This window comes from Trichechus manatus, unplaced genomic scaffold (genome assembly GCF_000243295.1).
Source record: "Trichechus manatus latirostris isolate Lorelei unplaced genomic scaffold, TriManLat1.0 scaffold00121, whole genome shotgun sequence".
Taxonomy (NCBI): Eukaryota; Metazoa; Chordata; class Mammalia; order Sirenia; family Trichechidae; genus Trichechus; species Trichechus manatus.
Window position 1 is genome coordinate 1818421 of NW_004444057.1, and position 14878 is coordinate 1833298.

Sequence of the window (14878 nt, forward strand, 5' to 3'; positions counted from 1 at the left end):
ACTATCTGTTCTGTAAGCCTTCACCTGAAGTACAATAAAATATTAAAAAAAAAATAAAGTAGGAGAGTAGCAATGGAGGTAGTATAGTTGGTTTACAGGATACATTCTGAATGTGGAGTCAACAGGATTTGCTAATGAGTTACATATGGAATAAAAGAGAATCAAAAATGACTTAGCTTATAGCCTGAACAAACGAGTAAAGGCAATACCCTTGATTAAGATGAGGAATCAGTAGAAGCATATTTACAGAGGATGGAGATAAACATTTTGGTTTTTGACATGCTATGATGGAGATGCATATTAGACAGCCAACTGCCAGTGTAGAGAAGGCAATTGAAGAGCCAAGAGTACAGTCCAGGGAAAATGTCAGGAATGGAGGTAGATAAACATATGTATATGTGTGTGTGTGTGTACATATATGTGTGTACTTATGTACATTTACACACACATATAATAGGCATCTAGTAGGAGTAATAAATTTATATTTCTACTTGATGTATAATGTATATAATTTGACGTATACAATGCCAACAAAGTGATAAGATCACCTAAGGAGTAAGTGTAAAGAGAGAAAAGATTTAAGGACTGGGCCCTGGGGCAAGCAATAAAGCCAGTATTTAGAGGTTAGGATGAAAAGGAGGATCTAGTGTGAAAGTAGTGAAGGCAAGACCACTGAAGAGAGTAGAACACCAGGAGAACATAGCAGGGCTTCAAACCAGTCAATTCCGGTTTGAACCCTGCTGAGAATTTGCATTTCTGTCCCAGATATACTGAATGAGAAACTAGATTTTAACAAGATCCTCAGATGATTCTTATGTATAAAAAACTTTGAGAACCACTGCTGTACTAGCGGTTCTCAGAACTGGTCCTGAACTAGCAGCATTAGCATCGCCTGGGAACTTGTGAGAAATGCAAATTCTCAGCAGGGGTTTGAACCAGAATGAACCAGTTCAAAGCCCAGGAATATAGTAATGGAAACCAAGTAAGAAAAGGAATTATTTTAGAAAGGGAGAGATCTAAGTGGCAGGATGAGGGAAGGCTGTTTGCTAAGAGGAAAAAAAAAGTATGGCCTACTTGTCCTGGAAAGTGAGAGGATGAACTGACTAGGGAAAGTAGCAGGATTACAGTGCAGCACTAAGGGCTCGTTAAGGCTTGAGATCTTGAACCTCCTTAATATCATCTCTTTAACACCCATTCCCCTTTCTTCCATAATCTTACTGCTATTGTTAGTTTTGGCTTTCATTTTCTTTCACATAGATCATTGCTTTTCTGTTCTTAGTTTCACATTCCTTTGTTCCATCTGCTATGCTTCCATCAGAATTACTTTTCAAAAATAAAAATCTGATTACCTTATTCCTTTATGTAAAAATCTTCATTAAAAAAAAAAAGTTCCTCAAATTTCTACCTATCTCAGTTCGTCATCTGAACCATAGAACACAGAAAATTATTTGAATGATTATTTTCTCTATTTGGTATATAACTTGTACCATTCTAGACACATAGGAAAAGTTAATGTTAAATCATTACAGACAATGGATGCCTTAGGGCATTAAAAAAAAAACACACACAAACCTCTTGCCATCATGGATTCCAACTCAGCGACCCTGGAAACCCTGGTGGCGTAGTGGTTAAGAGCTACGGCTGCTAACCAAAGGGTCTGCAGTTTGAATTCACCAGGCGCTCCCTGGAAACCATATGTGGCAGTTCTACTGTTCTATAGGGTTGCTATGAGACTTAGGGCATTAGGCGTTACTTTTCACAAGGAACCCTGGCTGAGAACGTCTACAAGATCAAATCTAAACTCCTCAAAATAAAATAAAAGATGATTCACATTCTGGCCCCTGTAAACCTCTCATACCATATCTCCTGAGTCACATCCTTTCCTCCCCTCTTCCCATATCAAATTACATAGAATTTTCTTAATGCAGCACCCTATTTCAAACTTCTCTGCCTTTGCTCAAGCGGAATTCTCTGTATAGAATGTCCTTTGGGTCCACCTGGCAATATCTATTAATCTTCATCAAAGTGAAAGCATGATCTTAACTATGAAACATTTCCTAATGTTCCATATGTAGAATTGATGTCTTCCTTCTTTGTTCCTACATGATAACTACATTCTGCTGTCCGATGGGCAGTCATATGGAAGACAGAGTAAACGTTATCTCAGCTGCTCCAGGGGGCAGAACAGGAACCAGAATGTTGTAATCATACGCTAGTTTAAGACAAGTTCATTAGTTAAAAATTACTGGTTTAGCATAATCATCTGTACATTCAGGTAATTATAAAAGGCAGACTGTAAAAGGAGAAAAAAATTACCCACAGACTGGTTTTCAGAAGCAAAGGCTTGGCATACTTGCAAATATTTTACTTTACCTCAAAAGGCACAAATGAATGTTGCAATATCTACTTCAAGATTACCTATGCTTCATTTATTTGGGGAAAAAGTTTACGTATAACTCAGGAGGATGTATTACATTATCAATCAGAAGACTCTCTAGAGAAACAATCTGTCCTTTTCAGGTAACAAAAAAATCCCTCCAAAATGGTCTCAAAAGATGACCAAATTAGACTAAATGATGGATCATAAAAACCAAATCAACTATAATAATACACATACTTAGCTGAGGTCATGTGAGTTAAATATTAATTTACTATTAGAAAATACTAATATATTTGGGTTCTAACTTGATATAAGAAACCCTGGTGGTGCAATGGTTAAGCACTCAGCTGCTAACCCAGAGATCAGCGGTTCAAAGCCCACCAGCAGCTCAATGGGAGAAGCGACCTGGCAATCTGTTCCTGTAAAGACTATAGCTTAGGAAACCCTATGGGGCAGTTCTATTCTGTCCTATAGGGTTGCTATGACTCTGAATTGACTTGACAGCACACAACAACTTGATATAATCTATCTACTATATAGACTAGTTCACATTTCATTTTGAATTGAGGAGCTACTAACTAGGTAATACCTTTAGTTTGAAGGCAGAACATTAAAAAAAAAAAAAGCTAAAAAAGGTGCCCTTGAGTCAATTCTGATTCATGGCAACCCTATGTGTGTCTGAGTAGAACTGTGCTCCACAGGATTTTCAATGGCTGATTTTTTGGAAGATCACAAGGCCTTTCTTCCATCATAATAAGTAAGTGAGCTTTAATTTACTATCAGCTCATTACTTTGTAACACAAATAAAACTAATTTAAATGATTGCATAATTTTCCATCAATATTAACCTAACTCCACGTGAACTCTCAAAGTACTAAAGATGTTATACATGGTTTTTGGGGGGGGGGGACTTTAACTGATTAAAATAAAGACATTAACAAACTGGAGACTGGAGAAGCTGAGGCAGCTAGAATTTGTCTGAAGAGCTGGGAAATGCATAGAGGGAGAGTGCTAGAGATCTACAGATCTTAGCCTGAATACTATGAATGCCTAAGGTGAAATTCCATGAAAAGGAGGAAACTACCATTGAAAAGCAGTAGGCTGAACAATTCCCAGAGCTCAGACAGAGCTGAGTAATAGTTTACATTTTCACTGGCCAGAGCAGAAAGACCTTGTGATGCACTAGGCAACAGATAGAGTCCTCAGGAGAGTATTGCTAAATAGTCCAAGACTAAAGGATGTTCTAGACCCACCCTAACAAAGATTAAAAGGATCAAACTCATCCCAAGTAACTTAACTGCATAAATTGAGTTCAATTCAATATTCAATATTCTTTAAAGGAATAAAACAAAATACAGTAATCAACAAAGTAAAATTCACAATGTCTGGCACTTAATAAAAAAATTACCAGGCATGCAAAGAAGTAGAAAATTATAACCCATGGCAAAGAGAAAAACAATAGAAGCAGATCTAGAAATAACAAAGATGATGGAACTACCAGATAAACTATTATAAATATGTTCCAGATACTCAACAATATAGAGGAAAACATGAACATGATAAAGACAAAGTAAAAGATATTAAAAAAAAGACCCAAGTACACCTTCTAGAGATGAAAACTTAAGAAGCTGAGATAAAAAAATATGCTATATGAGATTACACCTACTTCTCACTTAATGGCATGGTTAGGTTCCAAAGATCAGGTTGTTATCTGAAAATTGGCATTACATGAAAACGGAGAGTTTTTTCTCTTCTGTTTTCAGACCACGCATTTGTTCGATTTTTTTTTCATTTAGAAAATATGATCATAGAAATAATAACAGCTAAGATTTACTGACATGCTCATTACTATGACGAGTCCAGTTATGGATTAATTCCTCTGTGGAGAAGGAGGCTTTGAGACAAAGCTGGAAAAAGCTGGGCTATGTGACCAAAGGGCCCATGGCTTAACCGCTTCGCCTTTCTCCTGTGCTGGGTCAGAGCTTCCCTCGTGGAGCCACTTCCAGGCTCCACTCCCATCCCTGCAAGCCCTGCATTCATGATCCCAGAGCCTGCTCTGCCCTCTGGGACTAGAGAGTCACCAAGGCTCAGGGCACCTTACAAGGGACTCGGAGTCTGGCCGCGCACCTGGCCCCATCAAGGCAGAAGATCCAGGCCTCGTTCAGCTCACTTTGGGATGTCAATATACTTGCACACATTTCTTCCAAACACCCTCTTTGATACCTCTTCTTTCGTCCTTTCCCATACGACAGCAATTCTGAGCTGCAGGGCCTTAGGCCACACAGGAGCTGGGAGCCTAGAACAGGTGCCTACTGGCTCAGTGCTGCCTGCGCATCCACCCAGCGGCCATGGCCACAGAGGATGTCGGCCCCATGTGACAGCTGGACACAGTGCCCCTGCTGGCAGGAGAGAGCAGAGGATGCAGGGCAGTGGAGCCCAGCTTTCTGGAAGCTGTCTGCAGATCCTCCTCAAGGGAGGGGACGCTCTGCAGTCATTGCTGCCATGCCCATCACCTCATTAATGTGCAAAATACTTGAGCAATAGATTTTTTACTACTGTCGTAAATGCAAAATGTTGGATAACAAGACAGTCAATAAGCGAGGAGTAGGTGTAATGAAAAATTAGACCCTTTAGTAGAAAAGATCAGCAAACTTGAAGGCACAGCAATAGAAACTATGCAAAATGAAGTACAGAGAAAAAACAATGACAGTTAACTATGGAACAATATCAAGTGGTTTAACATACATGTAAACTGAAATCTAAGAATGAGAGAAGAAACAGAAAAAATATTAGATGAAGTAATAGCCCAAAATGTTCCAAAGCTGATGGAAACCATAAACCCACATACCCAGGGAGCTCAAAGAATCCAAGCAGGATAAACACACAAACACATATAAAGCACACAAGGCACACCATTATCACGTTGGTAAAAACCAGTGATAAAGAAAAAATCTTAAAAGCCAGTAGAGAGAGAGAGAGAGGAAACATTACATATAAAGGACCAAAGATAACAATGACAGTAGACTTCCTGTCAGGAATAATACAAACCAGTATTTGCTTTCTGGTGTAAGATCAGATAACCTCATGTTATCATTTTCAGTGTATTTTTTAAAGTATGACTTGTTGGGTGCTGTCGAGTCAATTTCTACTCATAGCAAACCCATGTGACAGAGAAGAACTGCCCCATAGGGTTTCCTATACTGTAATCTCTGCAAAAGCAGGTCACCAGGTCTTTTCTCCTGTGAAGCCACTGGGTGGGTTCAAACCACCAACCTCTTGATTAACAGCCGAGTGTGTAACTGTTGCACCACCAAGGCTCCTTTCATGTTACCATTTTTAAAGATGTGCTTTGTTTCATAATTTAATTCTTAAAAATAGCTAAACTTTGGAGGTTTTTTTTTAATTAACTAATAGATTACAATATAATTTTTATTTATAACTTATTTTCTTTTTCATACAGAGGCTTTTTCCTCTATTCATTTTTTAATACTTATATGTTTTCTGAATAGGTAATATATTTGCATGGTTCACTAAACAGTTTACAGTGAAAAGCCTCCCTCCTATCCCTGACCCATTCATTCATTTCCTCCATGCCAACATATAACCACAATAATTAGTTTATCCTTCCAGAGATTTTCTTTAATTCATACACAAGATACTATCATTAATATTCTTCTTTCCCCCTTTCAATTTTCTACACAAGTTATTACCTTCTTCTTTACTAGTGATTCTCTCTCTCGATCTCGTTTCTTCCATTCCTCTGCAAGAGCTTGCATATGAGCCAGTTCTTTCTGCTTTAGCTACAAAAGGAAAATTAAGTTACAGTAAAAACTCAAATTATTTCAAATAAATTAATCAGTTGTTTTCAGTTAAATAACTAATACTGATCACTGATGTGTTCCTTTAGGCAATTCTATCTTATTCTTTTAGAAAGAAATGGAGGAAGCCTTAGGCAAGTAATATCCATAAGAGTATAATCTGGGAGAGTATTAAGCTAAAAGTGAGCTCTGTTTTCTAACTCTTGTTTGGAAACTGATGATGCCAGGTTTCAGAGCAGTCTGTTATTAATTAAGGACCTGAGATTAAAAGAAACTTTCAAGTCCTTAACCTCTGAATTCTAACCTTCATTCTTATTCTTAATTCTGCCAAAGAATCACGGAGAAAGTTTAGGGGAATCCTTCTGAGTGGGTTCTGTCAAGTTTCGCATTTCAAGTGTATTTTTAATTCTCGTAATTTTTAAGAGTAAGGCATTCCTGACCAAGGAACTAGACAGGGTAACCATGGAACAAAGAGAGAAAAGCCTACTACAGAGAAGAAAAAACATACTGAGCAGCCAAAAATAGACTTTTTAAATAACATTTAAAAAGTAACCTGATTTTCAAAAATGTCTTCTTGCATTTCTTTCCACATTTCTAGTTCAAGTGCTGCTTTGTATTCTAAGGTTTCACGAGGCTCTGTCTGGATTTCTGAAGTACAAAGTGCTGGAGGAAGAGAAGATGGCTTCTGTGGTAGAGCAGATAAACCCTATGATATGAATAATTAAGCATATTTAAACAGACACGCTCACACACGTGCACACACACCCATTAGATTCCTTTTAACAAATAACTTGGTAATACTCAATTATATTTACCTGAGATGACTCAGAGACAAAAATCTCACGCATTTTTACTAGTCCATAATCTTCTAGAGTCACTGTGTAAGAAAGATCTACTATTCTGTTATTTGACCTATAAATGAAATCAGAAATATCTTAAAATTCATGGAAATATTTTTATATTATTTTTCCTTTTATTTCCTCAATGCCATAGCATCTAGTAGGCAACACTTCTTGTACCTGAAATTCTTGCTGTTAAAACTGTAGCAGTATGTACAGGTTTCAAGAACTCCATATAGATGATTTTATCATCACAAACACCTATGAGGTACATACCAACATTTCCTAGAAAATGACTTATAACAGCTATAGATTATTTGGAAAAACTGAAAAGCATAAAGGAGAAATTTAAAATTTTACTCCCACAGGTAATCATTGCTAATATTTAGTTTATTTTCTTCCTCTCTGTTTTATGTATATGTAAATACACGTGTACACTTACATGTTAAGGTAACACAATTTTGCCCTTTTTCCTACATATATCAGCAGCATTTTCTCATGTCATAAACATTAATTTTAAAATGTGATTTTTAATGCCTGTAAAATATACTGATGAATTTATGTAGTAAAAGATGTTTAACAATTCCCTCATTCTTGAATATATGTTATTCTAATTTTTTTTCCCGTTTGCTGGAATGAACACATTTGTGCATAAATCTTTTACTAGACATGGACATTGCCTCAAGATAATTCCCAAGAGAGCTATATGTTATTTTTATCATAATAAGTAACTCTCTGCACCATAGAACTACATACAGCATTTATCATTAAATAAGCAAACACATTACAGGAAAATAAAATCTTGACAACAAAAAAACATGGTTTTGTCTAGATCAAATACGTTACATAAACCTCAGTCAAAGAAAACACGAACAGACCCCCCACAATTGAACTCTTAGTTAACCAACTTTTGAGTTTTCTTCTAATTTCACAGATACTAGAAGAAACGAATAAAGTAAAATGGAACGCTACCACATCTGAAAGAAATTCCTGGGCATATCTGTAGTGCTCACTTAGATAAACCACCTAAAACTTTCTGTCTACAGTTCAGGGCAATAAAAGTTAATATGCAGAACAAATAGCATTAAAAAATCTTCCAATTATTAATAATTTGATTATTTTCATATTATGTTTATGAAGACAGAAAAGAACACTAATTTTTAAGAGACATTTTCAATAACAAGAGTTAGAACAAAAGAATTTCCAGTTATCCAGAATATTTGATTCTCTAAAAAATCAGTTTCCAGTTCTGAAGTGGCTATGGATAGGGAAGAATAAGGGAGGAAATATCAATAATACTGACTTATAGATCTCAGATTTTTACAAAAGCCTTATTTCCTTCTACATTCTTATTATCTCTTAAAAATAAAAGCATGTGATATATAATGTTAAATTAAATTTAAGATTTTACCGTTAATTTTTGAAAGATAATCTAGCAAAGATACTGTTTATTTTAAAAACTGCTTCTGACTGCCAAATATTTGTAACAATTTTAAGCTTTAGATCTGAGGTAGAAGTTTAAGTATTTTTCAAGTAAAAAACAGTCACAGCCCAATGCAAAATAACATAAAAATACATTATAAATTTAACTCTGACTTATTAACTATTAAATAAGAAAACAGATGCTGAATTTAAAACTATCAAGCTAGTAAGAGGGAAAAAGAAAAAATCAACAGTCTGAGTAAATATTACAGCATTATAGTGCATGGACTCTCTACTTTGTGAGGGTAAAACGGGTATCAGAAAACTAGAAAGCAAACTTGGATATAGCCCCCATGGGTCATAGAAGAAGATTAGAAAAAAGATGAAAGGATTGTGGTTTTGGTTAGCTAATCAGAATCATTAGATTAATAAAAAGCAAAGCAAACACCAATTGTGCAAAATGCATTACCCTTGTGCTGCTATAACAGGCACACTGTCACTGTAAGTTTGACGCCAACACTGTTCACCATTAGCACCTAAAAAGCGAGTTTTTTCTGAAGATAAGATGTTAGAAAGCTGGATTCTTGCAATTCCCAGAAGTAAATCTTTACTCATTTTATCCTTGTGCCATAATTCAACCAGCAGTGGAATCCTAAGGAAGAAGAGAAATGTGTTCATACCTATCATCTCTGAACTAAATTCTTTCCTGAACTAGTATCTTTGAATTCTGTTAATGTAGTCAAAGATGGTTTTGTTAGCCGGAACGTCATCTAACACACAATTGTTAAAGACTCAACTGCACAGGTAACAAATATGAAATACTATTATATTTTCTAGACCACCTTCTGTTCAATAAAGAAAACCCTTCAAAAATTATTATTCCCACAAATGGTTAAATCATTTTTTCTTTTAAAATAATTAACAAAACTGAATTGTGATACTGATAAAGAATAAAGACATTCCCTAGATTTCATTTTTATTCACAAACCCATTTCAGATAGCCGGGTTAACATTTCCAGTTTACAGATGAAAAAACAGAAAACGCAAATAATATACTACAATGATTCAGTGAAACAGCAACAATATTTAGTTCTTAGTTATTTATCTTCATATATTATGAAAAGAAAAGTCTACCTTATTAATCATAGACTCTGTTTTTACAATGTTCAAATATCCAAACTCAGGCAAATGATAACATATGAAAATCTGAACAGAGCCTTCATAACCACACAAAACTCTGTAGTGAAAGCACAAAACGTCAGTTTATTAGTCAATTTGTTTCTTGAATCTCAAATGTATAAACTGCTTTGGATTTAAACCTATAAGAACTCCTCTTTTTAATATACATAAATTTTTAAGAGCTGTTACTTAAGAAAATAATTAATTTCATAAGCACAGTGTATATTTTACCTTAAGAAGGTATCTTGCAGCTGATGAGGCATAGTTGCAAAATCAAATGCACAGTAAGATTGGGGTAGAAACACTTCCATGTTTTTCCGAACTTCTACAGGAGGATTAGTCATAATGGGAGCTGCACTTCCAAAGAATGGATATGAGTACCTAGAATATAAGAAAAACAAAGTCTTACTACAGTTTCCAGATGAAATTTGTAGTCTGATTTAAAAAAAAGGAAAATGTGAACATTCAGATCAAATACCAAAACCAAAAAAACCAAAGCCATTGCCATGGAGTTGATTCCAACTCATAGCAACCCTATAGGACAAAGTAGAACTGCCCCATAGGGTTTCCAAGGCTGTAATCTTTAGGGAAGCAGACTGCCATATCTTTCTTCCACGGAGCTGCTGCTGGGCTCAAACAGACGACTTTTCAGTAAACAGCTGAGTGCTTAACCACTGCACCACAAAGGCTCCTCTCAGATCAAATAGAAATTTTAAAATAGAAAAATGGTAGAAATTTTAATCATTTAAAAAAAATGACGGTTTTATCATCATCACCAACTTTCAAACTGTACAAATATTTTCAGTGTTGATACAGAAACTTTTCTGAATGTCCTAAATTCCTTATACTGAGTGTTTATGGAAAGCCTGGTGACATACTAGTTAAGTGCTATGGCTACTAACCAAAGGGTTGGCAGTTCAAACCCACCAGGCACTCCTTGGAAACTCCATGGGGCAGTTCTACTCTGTCCTATAGAGTCGCAATGAGTCGGAATCGACTTGATGGCAATGGGTTTGTTTTTTTTTTGGTGTTTATACCTAACACTAAGTATATTAAACAAGAAATACAGTGAGATTTGCTTTAATTGTGTAAGTAAAAATTATGGAAATAAAAAAGAAAATGCTTTTATTTACAAAACACTACTTCCCAAAGTTGCTTAACAGCTAATCTTTCAGTGTCCCTCTGGGGAAAAACGAGAATTCTGGTATTTCGAAGGCAATGACACTGAATCAGAAAGAGATAATCACTTTAATACAGTCCAAATAAGACAGAGATTTAAGAGTAAAACTGACTCCACTAATCAAAAACCAAGCCACCATTTGTTTGAGTTTCTTGAGGGCACACATCTATCTTTTTCATCTTTGCACTCCAGGAACAAGGAGAGTTTCTGGCATATAGTAAACACTCAAGAAATGCTTGCTGAATTTAATTTATAAACCTAGTTTCCTTTTTACAACAGCGTCTTCATCTTTTATGGGCTAAAAAGCCCTCAGTCAACTCCAAAATGAGGCAAACATGATCATCTGTCTTTGAAGAGAAAATTGAGGATGAAAGCCACTCAAATGTATTATGGTGAATTAAAGAGTGACATAAGGCTACCGCTTCCTTTCATCATAAAAATCACACTAGATTAAATGAAAGAACAACTGACTGATGCTGAACTTTTTTTTGTATTTAAAGTAAAATATAAAGACCTCACAATATTCACTTAAATTTCATCCTGTATCTTGAAAATTAGAATTTAAACTCTACCAGTAAAAACTGCATTGCCTACAAGAACCACCATTTGCATCCACCCTATTCCTATATAATTATACATCCACTGAAACCAAATCATCTCAGAGTAGTAGTTCATACCCCGGAATTTCAACCCCCTACCACTGCAGTACTGGATCTAGTGATTAAAAAAAAAAGCTAACAGTTTAAACAAGGCTACCACAAATTAAAACTTTTTCAAATATCAGCATTGTCTCATGAATTCCATTCTATAGTGGGAAACTACAATTTCATACCAATGCATAGCATGATTACATAAAAATTTTCAAACCAAGAGAAAGTTAAATCATCAGTATTTCTAAAAATGTCTTAAAATAAATCAAAGAACTAGTAATTTTTATCATCAAGTGAATTATACATAGTTAAGTGGATCCTAACTATTTATTTCCTCATTTTAAAATAGTCTTTCCCCTTATCCTAGCCAGGTAAACTACTAGCCTCTCTTACATATTGAATTTATTTCTGAATCTGTCATCTTCACAAGGCTGAGCTCTTTGCTTATGTGGCCCATGTACCTCTAATATGAGGCACACTGCTGGCATAATGTAGGTGCTTAATGATTAAACAAATGGTCTTAATGGCAATGAGGAAATGCAAAAACTATTATTAGTGTTTTCTAAGTGGGCTTACACTAGGCTTCCACCTCACAGCACCTAATTTTAGATTTTCTTCCCTATGTTTCTATTATTCTTTTCTAGGTACTCTAAAATCAGATTCTCCAGTAGCACAACAAGGGAGGTCACAGTTAAGGGAGTAGAGAAAAAAACCTAAAATGGAGAATAAGTAACAATAATTCTATTTCTAACAGCAATTCTAAGAGACGTTACATAAACCCTGAGAAAAACTACACCTGTGAGGGAAAAAAATTTTTTTTTTTGGTCTTCAATTTTCATATAAAAGCAACATTTAAGTAATGATTCTCAATCTCAAACATCACGTAATATGCAGAACTTAAGCTGAGATGGAAAGACATCCATTCTATGAATTCAGGATCATGCTCAGTGATTGGTCCCTTTGATTCTGTCCATTGCTAGCACTTAAACCTGGAGAATTTCAGGTACACAAGATAAGGTATCAAAGAATTGAAAAATTAGATTCAAGTATGAATTAATTTATGCATCTGAAAGGCAGGTATGTCTCAAATAATAGCAGGAACAAGGTATAGTTGCTGAGACTCCTGGGAATAGCAATCCAAGATGGCAGAATATTTTTCTCACTTGAATCACAGAAAGACCAACAAATTTATTTCAAATTGTAACGCTTGTTCCAAAGAAATTTATGCAAAGGAATCTAGATAGCTCAAAAACACATTATTGTGTTAGACACGGTATAAATGTCTATGAAAATGTAATATTATTAAAAACAAACTACTGTGTAATCCATTTAACAGACTGATTGTATACAATTATATTTATGTCTCATATAGTTATTAAGTATGCTACTTAAATTCATAGCTATAAAATAGAGGTATTAAGAACATAACCTCCAATTATAATAGTTTCATAAAAAACATTACTTTAACCTATAGCATCTTTTCCAGAAACAACACCCTTTAAGTTTAAGAGCCACTGTATTTTAAATAGCAGTAATGATAAATTAAGGAGCCCTAGTATCACAATGGTTAAGCACTCAGCTGCTAACTGAAAAGTCGGTGATAGGAACTCACCAACGGCTCCAAGGAAGAAGACCTGGTAATCTGCTCCCGTAAAGATTACAACCTAGGAAACTCTATGAGGCAGTTCTACTCTGTCATACTGGGTTGGTATGAGTTGGAATTGATTTGCCAGCACACGAAAACAATTGACAAATTATTGTAAATACCTACAATTATGCCAGACTAGGCAAGACTAATAGCTCTTGCATCAGCAATGCCAGACTGGTTTAAGTTCAAGGTCATTATGACAAAGCCTTACACCCCTTTAGTTCACAAATTTAACAAATGTTATACAGGCAGTCCCTGGGTTACAAACATCTGAATTACATACAGCCTGTAGTTATGAACCAAACCCCATAAAGCCTATTTATTAAAAATTTGAGAGGCGGGGCCAAGATGGTAGAGTAGTCAGATACTTCCTGTGGTCCCTCTTATAACAAAGACCTGAAAAAAACAAGAGAATCATTTGTATACAACAATCTAAGAGCCCTGAACATCAAAGGCAAAGTTGAGGAATCACACTGAGTGGCGGGGGGAGGGAGAGATGGTTCGCAAGTAGCAAGGAGTTGCCAGACCTAACCCGGCGGGAGCCAGTGCCCTTCAGGCCAGATTGGCTCGCGTGCATGGTGAGGCAAGCAGTGGTGCTTGGGACACATTTTCAACATCAGGAGAGGCCCAGTGGCAGAGTCTACTCAGGAATCCAGAACCAGTGAAAAGCAGCACTCAATCGGCTAAAGATAAGTACTTGCATCTGGCCTACTGCGTCGATCGAAAAACACCCCATTTGGGAAAAACCTCTCTCCCAAATACCTCCCCCTTCCCCGCTCTGCACCAGGTCCCAGGCCGGCTTCAGCAACTGCCCAGTACCCTGGGCCAGAAGTAGGAGCCATCACATGCCCTGAGCCATTCTCCTGGCCTTGGATAGGAAAAAAATTAACAAATAGGGGAAAAATAATCTGCCAGCTCCCCTAAGCCAGGAACTTGGGGTAGGCACAGCTCCTTTGCCTAGGCATAGGCATAAGGAGTCCATGGACTCTGAATGCCTTTCACCCCTGCACAGGCTGTGTGGGCCCATTTCAACAGCATAGGCCCTCATTACCACAGTACAACAGGATATACACCTGAAGTCTAACTTCAACTGTTATAGCTGTGAAGTAGCAGGTTGATATATGACACTGTTCTGCCCATTAAGCAGGTTCCTCACCTGCCCACATCAGGGGCCTGAGGAGGAGTGGCTCAACCCATACCACTTAGCCACCCACGACAGGGGTCTAGGAATAAGTGGTGCCCCCTAGTCCTTACAGCCAATAGCATCGGGTGCTCATAGTTTGGCTGCAAAACCCACCCACCTTTGTGCTCTAGGGAACAGGGACACGCTTTCGTCCCAGACACTAAGGGGCAGCTGTCAGTCCCGCCTTCTCAGTACGTCACCCCTACTGTAGCTAGATACCTGTGCCTACACCAATCACCCATGCCTGTCTAGGACTGTAGGTGAGAGCCTGTACCACACACTTGGTGACTGACTACCTGGACACCTGAGCTGAATCCACACAAGAAAAGTAAACAGACTCCTGGCTCACATACTTAGTAACAGATCTAACCGCCTGGTGACAGGACATTACAGCTTCTAAGGCGCCAATAATCAAACTAGCTCACATGAGCAGCATATTTGGGCATATCAAAAAAAAGAAAACAATAAGCTAGGACACAGTGAGCAAACATAAAATAAATATAATAACTTACTGATGGCTTGGAGACAACAGTCAATATCAAATCACATAAAGAGGCAGACCATGATGGCTTCAGCAAG

At 36.7% G+C, this 14878-nt stretch overlaps 1 protein-coding gene across 5 annotated transcripts in view; it reads right to left on the reverse strand.

Annotated features, from left to right (window-relative positions):
* The window catches only part of CEP120 (centrosomal protein 120), an 89592-nt gene that overhangs the window by 43966 nt on the left and 30748 nt on the right, over nucleotides 1-14878 (reverse strand). For all 5 annotated transcript variants that reach the window (XM_023738673.1, XM_023738672.1, XM_023738670.1 and 2 more), the window contains 5 exons: nucleotides 9870-10019; nucleotides 8929-9111; nucleotides 7014-7110; nucleotides 6752-6904; nucleotides 6091-6180 (listed from right to left, as the gene is read on the reverse strand). In XM_023738673.1, the coding sequence (XP_023594441.1) occupies nucleotides 6091-6180; nucleotides 6752-6904; nucleotides 7014-7110; nucleotides 8929-9111; nucleotides 9870-10019 (673 nt within the window). The remainder of the gene's footprint in view (nucleotides 1-6090; nucleotides 6181-6751; nucleotides 6905-7013; nucleotides 7111-8928; nucleotides 9112-9869; nucleotides 10020-14878) is intronic.